General features: G+C 41.2%; 1 protein-coding gene across 1 annotated transcript in view; it reads left to right on the top strand.

Annotated features, from left to right (window-relative positions):
• LOC133559130 (glycine N-acyltransferase-like protein 3) overlaps positions 1-9,974 on the top strand; it is a 38,833-nt gene extending 28,859 nt beyond the window's left edge. The window contains exon 8 of the mRNA XM_061910554.1: positions 9,605-9,974. Coding sequence (XP_061766538.1) covers positions 9,605-9,852 — 248 coding nt within the window. The 3' untranslated portion in view covers positions 9,853-9,974. The remainder of the gene's footprint in view (positions 1-9,604) is intronic.
• The last annotated feature ends 6,063 nt before the right edge of the window (positions 9,975-16,037 follow it).

Genomic DNA, 16,037 nt, shown 5'->3' with positions numbered 1-16,037 from the left:
AATGATTTATTAGGGGTCAAGGTCAAAGGTCAAAGGTCAAGTTCAAAGGTCGGGGTCAAATGTCAAGGTCAAGTGGGTGTGGCTTACCCGGAAGAGGGTGGAGTTAAGACCTGCGGTGGGAGTGGTTACACCAGGAAGAGGGTGGAGTTAAGACCTGACGAGGGAACAAAGGAGGGTTCAGTTTTTTAAGAAAGCAATGTCATCTGAGCAGCATGTGACCATATATTTGATAGTTTAAATGTTTACGATCGTTTGAAACAACTTCCAGATTTCGATGTATTGATGGCTGGGAATGTTACGTGTGGAGATGTGGACACGCACGCACTTCACACACACACACACACACACACACACACACACACACACGCAGAGGAGGGGTACAAAAGGGCGGTGTAAGGCTTAGTCATTATTTGGAGCTTTATACGTTAGCGTAAAGACTTTGTTCGATTCGGTCATGATTAGTGAAACGCCTGTGTCGATTTATAAAAATAATAAAACTTACATTGACGCTCCGCAAAAAAGTCGAGTGTTTCTAAATCGTATTCAGATGCCGCCGACCGAGTCTTTGCGTGAGAAATGGGACTTGGAAGCGTACGGGATGGAGGGATCTTTTGGATTTGTATTCAGATACGAAATGGGTGATATCTGCTTATTTCAGCTAAAAGAAAGAAGAGACGGAAGCCCTTTCTCGATATTTTCATCGTTATCTACCGTGGATTGGGAAGTTTTTGTTACGTGTGGAGATGTGGACACGCACGCACTTCACACACACACACACACACACACACACACACACACACACACACACACGCACACACACACACACACACACACACACGCAGAGGAGGGGTACAAAAGGGCGGTGTAAGGCTTAGTCATTATTTGGAGCTTTATACGTTAGCGTAAAGACTTTGTTCGATTCGGTCATGATTAGTGAAACGCCTGTGTCGATTTATAAAAATAATAAAACTTAGATTGACGCTCCGCAAAAAAGTCGAGTGTTTCTAAATCATATTCAGATGCCGCCGACCGAGTCTTTGCGTGAGAAATGGGACTTGGAAGCGTACGGGATGGAGGGATCTTTTGGATTTGTATTCAGATACGAAATGGGTGATATCTGCTTATTTCAGCTAAAAGAAAGAAGAGACGGAAGCCCTTTCTCGATATTTTCATCGTTATCTACCGTGGATTGGGAAGTTTTTGTTACGTGTGGAGATGTGGACACGCACGCACTTCACACACACACACACACACACACACACACACACACACACACACACACACACACACACACACACACACACACGCAGAGGAGGGGTACAAAAGGGCGGTGTAAGGCTTAGTCATTATTTGGAGCTTTATACGTTAGCGTAAAGACTTTGTTCGATTCGGTCATGATTAGTGAAACGCCTGTGTCGATTTATAAAAATAATAAAACTTACATTGACGCTCCGCAAAAAAGTCGAGTGTTTCTAAATCGTATTCAGATGCCGCCGACCGAGTCTTTGCGTGAGAAATGGGACTTGGAAGCGTACGGGATGGAGGGATCTTTTGGATTTGTATTCAGATACGAAATGGGTGATATCTGCTTATTTCAGCTAAAAGAAAGAAGAGACGGAAGCCCTTTCTCGATATTTTCATCGTTATCTACCGTGGATTGGGAAGTTTTTGGTGGACACACACACACACGCACACACACACACACACGCACACACACACACACACACACACACACACACACACACACACACACACACACACACACGCACACATTCGTACGCACACATCGTTAAGACCAGAAGAGGGGACAAAGGAGGGTTCAGTTTTTACTGACCAGCCATTTGACAGTTTAAATGTTTACGATCGTTTGAAACAACTTCCATACCTCACGAAAACATATTTAAACAGATGGAAAAAACTATCGCAGAACACAGTGTAACCTAGCAACTGACCTTTACGATCGTTTGAAACAACAGGTCAGTTTGGGGGACAAAGGAGGGTTCAGTTTTTACTGACCAGCCATTTGACAGTTTAAATGTTTACGATCGTTTGAAACAACAGGACACGCACGCACGCACACACGCACGCACGCACGCACGCACGCACGCACGCACGCACGCGCGCGCACGCACGCACGCACACACACACACACACACACACACACACACACACACACACACCCCATTACCTCTGCTATACCATGTTATTAGACATTGGTTTAACTCCATTTAAGCATTTAAACGTTAAAAGCATTGCACTTGTACGACGTTGTAATACTTTTTTTTTTTTACCAGCCGATGACGACGAAGTGAAAGACGATGAACTTTGTTTAAACGATCTTACAAAGTTGGAAGATGATTATCGAGGTGTGTTTAAACCTTCGAATTATTTAATATTATGTGTATTCATTATTTTGTTTCATAGAGGAATTGCCGTAAGATCCTAACGCGATCGTTTTAACACAATCGCAGTCTGGTGAGTCAAATGATTCTCATTTTACAAGAAAAAAACATGCGGTATACAATACATATATACATATATTTACTTACAGATTTTCCGTTTACATCTCCGGCTCGCTCGTCTCCCTTAACGCTGGCGGATCCGTCAACGGCCGTTCCAGGCAGAGGAGAAGGCTTGATTGCGCCAAAGACTCCAGACATCGAATCCTTGCTCCGAGGGGAAATCATCGAAAACGACGGTGAATGTCCGACAGGCACCCGCTGTAAGTTTTTCTCGTTTTCTGTAAGATTTTTAAGATTCTCAGGAGCTTTAAAGAGCTCCTCTCATTCCAATGTCTTTCGCTCAAATGAATTTCGCGCCTAAGGGGAATGGGCGGGGACTGATTCCGGAGGTGGGCGGTTGTTTCCGCCAAGCAACCTTCTGGTGTGCATTAGCGTCACTTACTGAAATGGAGTGTGGACCAAGATGGATCCCTACTCTATATTCTTTTATTTAACCCAATGTTTTTTAAATACGTGTATAATGCTTTATATCCTATGTGTTGTGAATTCCATCCTACAATATTTTCCAAGGAACCCAAAGAAATGTTACCACACCTCATTGGTCTAAAATCTCTTGTCTTTTGACCTCACGCAAGCTAGTGAAAGTCGTGCCATTGTTGATCCTTGATTGTCCCTCCCTTTTTCTTTTTTTTTGAAAACCCGATTCAAAAGTACATAACAGTTGTTTACTGGCTAAAAATAAAATGATCCTGAAAGTGATCACATTCATTTTAGATTTAATTATACTGTACAATATCCTTAAAACATGTCCTTGTGAAATAATTGATAATATTGTACATTGTACATTTTACTCCTCGTTTCATATTCAAAGTGAAAACATTTAAATGATCGGTTTGCCGTTTAAAGTGAGATCCGTACAATTAGGTCAGGGCTTCTCAAACTTTTTTTTTTTTCTGTCATCCCCACTTTAGACTAAGGGGTTAGTTTTCAAGGCCCACCTACCCCCATCGCCCCAACAAAACAATGAGGTCTCGAGTTGTCTCTTTAATTTGTTGGGTCTCATGCTGTCTGCTGGTAGCCGTTTTAGACAAAGAACACACAGGGGTCTCTCCTCTGCCCCCACCTCCGCTGCCGTGAATCCAAGAGCAAGATACCCTTCGCCATATTTTCTTTTAGGTTGACTTTTTGGTTGATTAGACCCGTCATATTTTTGTTTCTCCGCAGACCTTTGAGGTGCGAGTTGCAAATGTATCCATTTTGTGTAATTGTGGTCCGCACATTAGCCTGCTACCCATCCGCGCGAAGGTTTGTTCCTCTTAGCCCCGCCTGCAAAAGTTACTGTTGCTATGTCTGTCAAACTTTCGCTCCTGCCGAGAAATTTAAAGCCTACAGGAAAAATAAGTAATTTACATTTATTTATACGGCGGATTTCACAGACAGAATCACAAAGTGATTTACAGTGTGTATAGAAAATGAAAGCATAGTAAAAAAATCAAAAATAAAAATTTCCTCCCTTTCCTCGCGCCCCACCTGTCATGTCTCTATTCCCCACACTTTGAGAAATGCTGAATTAGGTCAACATTTTTCGACCCGTATGTACAGTCACCGTGTGCTCGGAGAAGAGGTAGGATTAAATATAAGTTTTACTTCTTAATATTCCTTTTCAGATTTGTTGAAAGGTGCAAATGGAACCATGTGATGTTACTTGACGTAAACATGTCTGTAACAAATACATCAAAACCATAGCCGCGTGTGTAATGACTAACATTTACATAACATTTTGTAGATGGCATTGCATGTCTTGACTTGTTCTATTCTGTCTTTTGAACGTACAAGTCAATGTCTTGTTTTTAGTGTGAGGTTTAACTGTTGTGTTTATTTTGTGTCATTGTGAAGTTTTTTGTACCTGAAAATCAGATATCCCGGCCCCCCAGACACATTTTTTCCTCTAAATCTGCTCCCCAGGTCAAAATAATAACCGAGTGTGACCGTGTGTGACCGTGTGTGACCGTGTGTCTTGGCTACCACTCTTTACCGCATCTCTCCATGAACCCCGAAAAAACATCCGACCAGGAGCGTTGGGCTGCAGTGCATTGTGGGTAGGCGAGTCTTGTACATGATCATGTTCTGTCGGTTCATTTGCAAAATAAACCAGAGAGCACAACTCAGCTTTGATACAAAATGAAAGTAAAAAATAAGACTGAGAAGATCAAAATGATTGTCAAAGCAGCAGCAAAGTTGTTGAAAGAACTATCTTGGGACCGGGTGCAAGCTGTACTACGGAGAGTAGACGTGACGGAGTCATGTTACCACATTCCAACACCCTGTTAATTGTCCGGTGGAATGCCAGAAGTTTGATAGCAACCGAACATGAATTAAAGGGATATATTAAAAATATGAAAACTAAACCACATATAATTTGTATTCAAGAAACAGGGCTGAAGCCAAACTTAAACTTTATAATAAAAGGATATATAACGATTCGTAAAGATAGGAATGAAGGGTAAAGAGGCTGATGTGCCACATTTATTAAAGAAGATGTAGTCACGGGTAAAGAAACAGCAGAACCTTTAGCAAAAACATGTGTTAAAGTGCACAGTAATGATGATTTGAGAAATGTGGAAAAACAAAAGAGAGAAAAACAATGAGTTTAAATATTGGGGAAATGATGGAAGACAACGATAATAGCTTTACCAACACTATGGATATGACATTTTCTTTGAATGAAATGGTTCGAATTTTCAAAAAGGTTAAAAATACGTCACCGGGGAAAGACCTAGCGGGTTATCAAATGATCAAAAACTTAGGTAGCATCGTCAAAGAAGTGGTCTTGAAATGATATGACAGGATATATGAAGAAGGAGAATGACCGGCAGAGGGGAAAATTAGCGGTAACAATTCCAATATGCAAGTCAGGGTAAGACCCGGAAGAGGCAGGAAATTATAAATTTGGGGAAAGTAATGGAAAAAAAAAAAAAGATTAATGAAAGACTAGTATATTATTTAGAGTCAAAAGAAATAATCAAAAAACTAACAAAGTGGTAAATAATGTTCAAGACTGGGGAACGGCTTGAGGTTTAAGATTCTCTGTTGGAAAGACAAAAGTCATACATTTTACAAAGACAAAAGTACAAAGCAAGCTCCAAATAAAAACTCTAAGGTGAAAATATAGAAGAGGTACAAGTATTTAAATATTTAGGAATATGGTTTGATAAAAATATGAACTAGTCAACCCACATCAGCAAAATAGATTTGATTAGATTAGATTAGATAGTACTTTATTTATTCCTTTAGGAGTGTTCCTTCCGGAAAATAAAAAAAATAGGGGAAAAAGTAAAAAGGTGTTAAATATAATGAGGGCTTTGAGGGGTAATGATTGGGGGGCTGATAGGTTAACGTTGAAAACAATACATGTATATATTTATAACTTTAATTCCATCTGTTATTGATTACGGATGCATTATTTACCAATCTGCTTCAAAAACATGACTTGGGAAAATAGACCGGATCCAGTCACAGGCTTTAAGGTTATGTTGTGGAGCTACTACATCAACCCTAGTGGCAGTATTACAAGTAAAAATGAACGAAAAACCTTTGGACAAGAGGAGAGATCAACTCTCAGCAGTTTATCGGGCAACTTTAAAAGGATCCAAGCAAGGATATCCGACTTGTCCAGTGCTACCAATCTGCCAAGAAAAAGAGAAAACAAAAAAGAATAGTTTTGGGTGGATTATAGGAGACATATGTAATAAAGTTAAAATTGACAATATTAAAGTTAGTCCTACAGTACCAATGCCTGCAATACCACCGTGGATGTTTGATAACCCAAAAGAAAACATGCAATTACTAAAGAATAGAAATTTAAATAGTTACCGGATAGAAAAATGGATTGAGATATGATATATACGGATGCATCAAAAACTATATAAAAAAAAATAAAGGTAAGAGCTGTAGCAGTTATCCCACAAGGAAACATAGTATTAAATAAAATAATCAGTGATAAACTATCTGTTTTTACGGGGGAATTGGTAGCAATTTATATGGCAGTTAACTGGATAGAGGAAAACAAAGCAAGGAAAGTAGTTGTGTGCTCGCAGTCCAACAGTGCATTGATGAGCATAAAAAAACATAGCATCAGAAACATGACAAGATTTAGTTTATGAAATAGTTCAGGCAATCTATAGAATAAATAAAGCGGGAGGTGTGGTAACATTTCTTTGGGTTCCTTGGAAAATATTGTAGGATGGAATTCACAACACATAGGATATAAAGCATTATACACGTATTTAAAAAACATTGGGTTAAATAAAAGAATATAGAGTAGGGATCCATCTTGGTCCACACTCCATTTCAGTAAGTGACGCTAATGCACACCAGAAGGTTGCTTGGCGGAAACAACCGCCCACCTCCGGAATCAGTCCCCGCCCATTCCCCTTAGGCGCGAAATTCATTTGAGCGAAAGACATTGGAATGAGAGGAGCTCTTTAAAGCTCCTGAGAATCTTAAAAAGCTTACAGAAAACGAGAAAAACTTACAGCGGGTGCCTGTCGGACATTCACCGTCGTTTTCGATGATTTCCCCTCGGAGCAAGGATTCGATGTCTGGAGTCTTTGGCGCAATCAAGCCTTCTCCTCTGCCTGGAACGGCCGTTGACGGATCCGCCAGCGTTAAGGGAGACGAGCGAGCCGGAGATGTAAACGGAAAATCTGTAAGTAAATATATGTATATATGTATTGTATACCGCATGTTTTTTTCTTGTAAAATGAGAATCATTTGACTCACCAGACTGCGATTGTGTTAAAACGATCGCGTTAGGATCTTACGGCAATTCCTCTATGAAACAAAATAATGAATACACATAATATTAAATAATTCGAAGGTTTAAACACACCTCGATAATCATCTTCCAACTTTGTAAGATCGTTTAAACAAAGTTCATCGTCTTTCACTTCGTCTTCATCGGCTGGTAAAAAAAAAAAAGTATTACAACGTCGTACAAGTGCAATGCTTTTAACGTTTAAATGCTTAAATGGAGTTAAACCAATGTCTAATAACATGGTATAGCAGAGGTAATGGGGTGTGTGTGTGTGTGTGTGTGTGTGTGTGTGTGTGTGTGTGTGTGTGTGTGTGTGTGTGTGTGTGTGTGTGTGTGTGTGTGTGTGTGTGTGTGTGTGTGTGTGTGTGCGTGCGTGCGCGCGCGTGCGTGCGTGCGTGCGTGCGTGTGTGCGTGCGTGCGTGTCCTGTTGTTTCAAACGATCGTAAACATTTAAACTGTCAAATGGCTGGTCAGTAAAAACTGAACCCTCCTTTGTCCCCCAAACTGACCTGTTGTTTCAAACGATCGTAAAGGTCAGTTGCTAGGTTACACTGTGTTCTGCGATAGTTTTTTCCATCTGTTTAAATATGTTTTCGTGAGGTATGGAAGTTGTTTCAAACGATCGTAAACATTTAAACTGTCAAATGGCTGGTCAGTAAAAACTGAACCCTCCTTTGTCCCCTCTTCTGGTCTTAACGATGTGTGCGTACGAATGTGTGCGTGTGTGTGTGTGTGTGTGTGTGTGTGTGTGTGTGTGTGTGTGTGTGTGTGTGTGTGTGTGTGTGTGTGTGTGTGTGTGTGTGTGTGTGTGTGTGTGTGTGTGTGTGTGTGTGTGTGTGCGTGTGTGTGCGTGTGTGTGTGTGTGCGTGTGTGTGCGTGTCCACCAAAAACTTCCCAATCCACGGTAGATAACGATGAAAATATCGAGAAAGGGCTTCCGTCTCTTCTTTCTTTTAGCTGAAATAAGCAGATATCACCCATTTCGTATCTGAATACAAATCCAAAAGATCCCTCCATCCCGTACGCTTCCAAGTCCCATTTCTCACGCAAAGACTCGGTCGGCGGCATCTGAATACGATTTAGAAACACTCGACTTTTTTGCGGAGCGTCAATGTAAGTTTTATTATTTTTATAAATCGACACAGGCGTTTCACTAATCATGACCGAATCGAACAAAGTCTTTACGCTAACGTATAAAGCTCCAAATAATGACTAAGCCTTACACCGCCCTTTTGTACCCCTCCTCTGCGTGTGTGTGTGTGTGTGTGTGTGTGTGTGTGTGTGTGTGTGTGTGTGTGTGTGTGTGTGTGTGTGTGTGTGTGTGTGTGTGTGTGTGTGTGTGTGTGTGTGTGTGTGTGTGTGTGTGTGAAGTGCGTGCGTGTCCACATCTCCACACGTAACAAAAACTTCCCAATCCACGGTAGATAACGATGAAAATATCGAGAAAGGGCTTCCGTCTCTTCTTTCTTTTAGCTGAAATAAGCAGATATCACCCATTTCGTATCTGAATACAAATCCAAAAGATCCCTCCATCCCGTACGCTTCCAAGTCCCATTTCTCACGCAAAGACTCGGTCGGCGGCATCTGAATACGATTTAGAAACACTCGACTTTTTTGCGGAGCGTCAATGTAATTTTTATTATTTTTATAAATCGACACAGGCGTTTCACTAATCATGACCGAATCGAACAAAGTCTTTACGCTAACGTATAAAGCTCCAAATAATGACTAAGCCTTACACCGCCCTTTTGTACCCCTCCTCTGCCGTGTGTGTGTGTGTGTGTGTGTGTGTGTGTGTGTGTGTGTGTGTGTGTGTGTGTGTGTGTGTGTGTGTGTGTGTGTGTGTGTGTGTGTGTGTGTGTGTGTGTGTGTGTGTGTGTGTGTGTGAAGTGCGTGCGTGTCCACATCTCCCCACGTAACATTCCCAGCCATCAATACATCGAAATCTGGAAGTTGTTTCAAACGATCGTAAACATTTAAACTATCAAATATATGGTCACATGCTGCTCAGATGACATTGCTTTCTTAAAAAACTGAACCCACCTTTGTTCCCTCGTCAGGTCTTAACTCCACCCTCTTCCTGGTTTAACCACTCCCACTGCAGGTCTTAACTCCACCCTCTTCCGGGTAAGCCACACCCACTTGACCTTATAATTTGAGCCCGACCTTTGAACTTGACCTTTGAACTTGACCTTTGACTTTGACCTTTGACCTTTGACCTTGGTCCCTCATAAATCATTGACCTTTGGCCTTGACCCCTCATAAATCATTGATTTATGACCCCCCATAAATCATTTTTGACTAAAGGTATCCCCTTAAATTCTCTGGCCTGTATCATGGATGGGGATGTATGAATCCTTGGCAATAGGCATGTTGTATACTCAGCCGGAGCGCAGACAGAAGGGTTACGCCAAAGTGGTGGTCCATACCATGGCCCGCAGACTCCTTGCTGACGGCTACCCAGTGTTCTGCTACATAGAGGAGGGCAATCCCGTCTCTTACAAGCTTTTTAAAAGTCTGGGCTTTATTGAGGACCCTTCATTCAGAGCATCATTGTTTGAGTTCAAAGTCTGATATTTTTAAAAGGGAACTGCACTTTTTGGGGAATTTTACCTATTGTTCACAATCACTATGAGAGACAAAAATACATAAGTCATTTTTTTGTAAGGGGGCATTAAAGATGTTTAAAAAAGAAACGCTTTCAAGATGTGGCTAATGGGAGCAACTGTGCAGTCTTGCACACTTCAAGCACACCTGTGATGTGAAAACCAGCATACAACTCATCGAGAGAATGCCAAGATCGAGCAAAAAAGAAATCAGCGCAAAAGGTGGCTATTTTGAAGAAACTAGAATATAAAAAATTCCTCCATTTTGTAACGCTTATCCCCTTTGGGGTCGCGGGGGGCGCTGGTGCCTATCTCAGCTACAATCGGGCGGAAGGCGGCGTACACCATGGACAAGTCGCCACCTCATCGCAGAATATAAAACATGTTTTCAGTTATTTCACCTTGTTTTGTTGAGCACATAACTCCACATGTATTCATCCATAGTTTTGATGCCTTCAGTGACAACCTACAAAGTAAATAATCATCAAAATATGAAAAACACATTGAATGAAAAGGTCTGTCCAAACTTTTGGCCTGTACTGTATATTAGTTAAGCTTTGTTCGGAATTATATTAAACACATCAATAGATCATTAGACAGTCTTTTAAAATGACAATGTTCTTTAATTGAAGTTTTTACTTGTGAAAATGTTAGCATTAGGAATATTCTGTTCGCAAATTTGCATAATTTTCCTTAATATTTATTATCAAATATGCAGCATATACAAACCCCGTTTCCATATGAGTTGGGAAATTGTTTTAATGTAAATATAAAGAGAATACAATGATTTAAAAATCATTTTCAACCCATATTCAGTAGAATGTGCTACAAAGACAACATGTTTGATGTTCAAACTGATAAACATTTTTTTTGGGCAAATAATCCATCCATCCATCCATTTTCTACCGCTTATTCCCTTTTGGGGTCGCGGGGGGCGCTGGCGCCTATCTCAGCAAATAATCATTTACTTTAGAATTTGATGTCAGCAACACGTGACAAAGAAGTTGGGAAAGGTCGCAAGAAATACTGATAAAGTTGAGGAATGCTCATCAAACACTTATTTGGAACATCCCACAGGTGTGCAGGCTAATTGGGAACAGGTGGGTGCCATGATTGGGTGTAAAAACAGTTTCCCAAAAAATGCTTAGTCTTTCACAAGAAAGGATGGGGCGAGGTACACCCCTGTGTCCACAACTGCGTGAGCAAATAGTCAAACAGTTTAAGAACAACGTTTCTCAAAGTGCAATTGCAAGAAATTTAGGGACTTCCACATCTATCCATCCATCCATCATCTTCCGCTTATCCGAGGTCGGGTCGCGGGGGCAACAGCCTAAGAAACCCAGACTTCCCTCTCCCCAGCCACTTCGTCGAGCTCTTCCCGGGGGATCCCGAGGCGTTCCCAGGCCAGCTGGGAGACATAGTCTTCCCAACGTGTCCTGGGTCTTCCCCGTGGCCTCCTACCGGTTGGACGTTTGGGTGGCATCCTGACCAGATGCCCGAACCACCTCATCTGGCTCCTCTCAATGTGAAGGAGCAGCGGCTTTACTTTGAGTTCCTCCCGGATGGCAGAGCTTCTCACCCTATCTCTAAGGGAGAGCCCCGCCACACGGCGGAGGAAACTCATTTCGGCCGCTTGTACCCGTGATCTTATCCTTTCGGTCATGACCCAAAGCTCATGACCATAGGTGAGGATGGGAACGTAGATCGACCGGTAAATTGAGAGCTTTGCCTTCCGGCTCAGCTCCTTCTTCACCACAACGGATCGGTACAACGTCCGCATTACTGAAGACGCTGCACCGATCCGCCTGTCGATCTCACGATCCACTCTTCCCTCACTCGTGAACAAGACTCCTAGGTACTTGAACTCCTCCACTTGGGGCAGGGTCTCCTCCCCAACCCGGAGATGGCACTCCACCATTTTCCGGGCGAGAACCATGGACTCGGACTTGGAGGTGCTGATTCTCATTCCGGTCGCTTCACACTTGGCTGCGACATTGTCGTAACTCCAAGGTCATGTCCGCCGTAATTAAGTGACAAAAAGAAGGCGATATATATTCTGTGTTAGACATCGCTTGCATCTTCTCATAACTATATCTTTGGTCAATAAATGGTAGATGGATTGTACTCGTATAGCGCTTTTCTACCTTCAAGGTACTCAGAGCGCTTTAACACTATTTCCACATTCACACGCTGAAGACATGCAAGGCTCTAACCACAACCCATCAGGAGCAAGGGTGAAGTGTATTACCAAAGTACACAATGAACTTGACTAGGATGGCGGAAGCTGGGATCAAACCTGGAACTTTCAAGTTGCCGGTACGGCCGCTTCACCATCTGAGCCATATCCCAGATAAACATCATCTGATCCGACTTAAATGTGTTTATGATGTAACATGAGCCTTATATTTTATCGACGTATTATAGTTAAAAGTTAAAGTACCACTGATAGTCTCACACACACTATGTGTGGTAAAATTATCCTCTGCATTTGACCCATCCCCTTGTTCCACCTCTTAGGGGGTGAGGGGAGCAGTGAGCAGCAGCGCTGGCGGCGCTCAGGAATCCTTCTGGTGATTTAGATTAGATGTTGGTTTCACATTCCCCGTGTTAGGAATAACGCTGTTCCATAACATTTTCTAAGAACAAATAATGAAATTAATTATTTACATGTACGTTACGATTATTTGCAAAAAAAAATAAAGTTTATGAGTTTGAACATCAAATATCTTGTCTTTGTAGTGCATTCAATTGAATATGGGTTAAAAATGATTTGTAAATCATTGTATTCTGTTTATATTTACATCTAACACAATTTCCCAACTCATATGGAAACGGGGTTTGTATGTGCACGGACCAAAAATTTTTTTGAAGAAATCTTTTCTTGCGGCCCAGCCTCACCCAGACTCTGCATTCAGTGGCCCCCAGGTAAATTGATTTTGAGACCCCTGCTCTAACCACTAGGCCAGTGGTTTTCAACCTTTTTTCAGTGATGTACCCCCTGTGAACATTTTTTCAATTCGAGCATCCCCTGATCAGGGCTTCACGGTGGAAGAGGGGTTAGTGCGTCTGCCTCACAATACGAAGTTCCTGCAGTCCTGGGTTCAAATCCAGGCTCGGGATCTTTCTGTGTGGAGTTTGCATGTTCTCCCCGTGAATGCGTGGGTTCCCTCCGGGTACTCCGGCTTCCTCCCACTTCCAAAGACATGCACCTGGGGATAGGTTAATTGGCAACACTAAATTGGCCCTAGTGTGTGAATGTGAGTGTGAATGTTGTCTATCTGTGTTGGCCCTGCAATGAGGTGGCGACTTGTCCAGGGTGTACCCTGCCTTCCGCCCGATTGTAGCTGAGATAGGCGCCAGCGCCCCCGCAACCCCGAAAGGGAATAAGCGGTAGAAAATGGATTGATGGATCCCCTAATCAGAGCAAAGTATTTTTGGTTGAAAAAAAGAGATAAAGAAGTAAAATACAGCACTAAGTCATCAGTTTCTGTTTTATTAAAATGCATAACAGTGCAAAATATTGCTCATTTGTAGTTGTCTTTCTTGAACTATTTGGAAAAAAAGATATAAAAATAACTAAAAACTTGTTGAAAATGAAACAAGTGATTAAATTATAAATATAGATTTCTACACATAGAAATATATATATATATATATATATATATATATACATGTAAAATAACACAAATAAAACGACACTAGATGGAAAATACAACATCCTTTCTTGGTGAACAGTGTGACAAACAAGTTATGATCTACAAGCACCAGTTAAAATTGCTCAAAATAAAAGCACACTGACGTGTTGAGCTTCAAGTCATGCTACATGCAAAGCCTTGCAAATCTTTTAAGTTACAACTTACCGCCACTGTGATGCACCGGTAAGTACATTCACAAATAAGACACTGCATCTATAGTCAGGAAAATGATGACCACGCACATGAGCTATTGTTTGTACACCGCACTATAATGACAAAACAAAACTCAAATATGGCTCCTCCGTTTTATTTTGAAATTTCCTGTCACTGTGTGACTTCTAACTTTCTACTGGATTAGCCTGAAATGGACATAATCCAAGAGCATACTTGCCGACCCTCCCGGATTTTCCGGGAGACCCCCGAAATTCAGCGCCTCTCCCGAAAACCTCCCGGGACAAATTTTTTCCCGAAATTCAGGCGGAGCTGGAGGCCACGCCCCCTCCAGCTCCATGCAGACCGGAGTAACGTGCCGACAGCCTGTTTTCACGTCCGCTTTCCCACAATATAAACATCGGCCTGTCCAATGACGTTATAACTGTAGAATGATCGAGGGCGAGTTCTTGGTTTCTTATGTGGGTTTATTGTTAGGCAGTTTCATTAACGTCCTGCCAGCGCGGTAACAACACACAACAGCAGCAGTCACGTTTTCGTCTACCGTAAAGCAGTTTGTCTGCTGTAAACAGCAATGTTGTGACACTCTTAAACAGGACAATACTGCCATCTACTGTACATGCACATGTGACAATAACATCTACGGCTTTTAGAAAGTGCAGTGCACAACTGCGCACACAACAAGGAGACGAAGCAGAAGAACGAGGAAGATATAGCCATGGCGACGCCGACGACGAGTAAGATGAAGAAATACGCTTGTAAGTTCCAAGCCGCAGCTGCAATTGGACCTGGATAGCCTCCGGGAAGAAGTAGTGGACTACCAAGTGCTTGGTAGTGAAGATCTTTCTCAGGAAGCAAAGATTGGCCGGTTTTGGGCCATGCTAGGGAGAGATGGAAGATTCCAGAATCTAGTGCATTTGCTGAAAGCACTTTTGTGCGTGCCACACAGCCAAGCATCATGAGAGAGGGTGTTCAGCATGGTTAGAAAAATAGTGACAGAGAATAGAACAAGGATAAACAATTCAACCCTTAACTCAACAATGAGTAGAGGAGTGTTATGTGTATGTATATGTCTAAATAAATGAACACTGAAATTCAAGTATTTTCTCTTATATATATATATATATATATATATATATATATATATATATATATATATATATATATATATATATATATATATATATATATATATATATATATATGGATTTTGAACCCAGGACTGCAGGAACTTCGTATGGTGAGGCAGAAGCACTAACCCCTCTGCCACCGTGAAGCCCATATATATATATATATATATATATATATATATATATATATATATATATATATATATATATATATATATATATATATATATATATATATATATATATATAATTCACTGAACGTCAAGTATTTCTTATATATATATATATATACATATATATATATATATACAGAGGGGCAAAAAAGTATTTAGTCAGCCACCGATTGTGCAAGTTCTCCCACTTAAAATGATGACAGAGGTCTGTAGTTTTCATCATAGGTACACTTCAACTGTGAGAGACAGAATGTGGAAAAAAATACAGGAATTCACATTGTAGGAATTTTAAAGAATTTATTAGTAAATTATGGTGGAAAATAAGTATTTGGTCAACCATTCAAAGCTCTCACTGATGGAAGGAGGTTTTGGCTCAAAATCTCAGGATACATGGCCCCATTCATTGTTTCCTTAACACGGATCAATCGTCCTGTCCCCTTAGCAGAAAAACAGCCCCGAAGCATGATATTTCCACCCCCATGCTTCATAGTAGGTATGGTGTTCTTGGGATGCAACTCAGTATTGTTCTTCCTCCAAACACGACAAGTTGAGTTTATACCAAAAAGTTCTATTTTGGTTTCATCTGACCACATGACATTCTCCCAATCCTCTGCTGTATCATCCATGTATCCATTTTGGTATAAACTCAACTCGTCGTGTTTGGAGGAAGAAGAACTGAGTTGCATCCCAAGAACACCACACCTACTGTGGAACATGGGGGTGGAAACATCACGCCTTGGGGCTTTTTTTTCTGCTAAGGGGACAGGACGATTGATCCGTGTTAAGGAAAGAATGAATGGGGCCATGTATCGTGAGATTTTGAGCCAAAACTTCCTTCCATCAGTGTGAGCTTTGAATGGTTGACCAAATACTTATTTTCCACCATAATTTACAAATAAATTATTTAAAATTCCTACAATGTGAATTCCTGGATTTTTTTTTTTACATTCAGTCTCTCACAGTTGAAGTGTACCAATGATGAAA

Source organism: Nerophis ophidion, linkage group LG09, assembly GCF_033978795.1.
Source record: "Nerophis ophidion isolate RoL-2023_Sa linkage group LG09, RoL_Noph_v1.0, whole genome shotgun sequence".
Lineage (NCBI taxonomy): Eukaryota > Metazoa > Chordata > Actinopteri > Syngnathiformes > Syngnathidae > Nerophis > Nerophis ophidion.
This window is presented reverse-complemented; position numbering and strand designations above follow the sequence as displayed.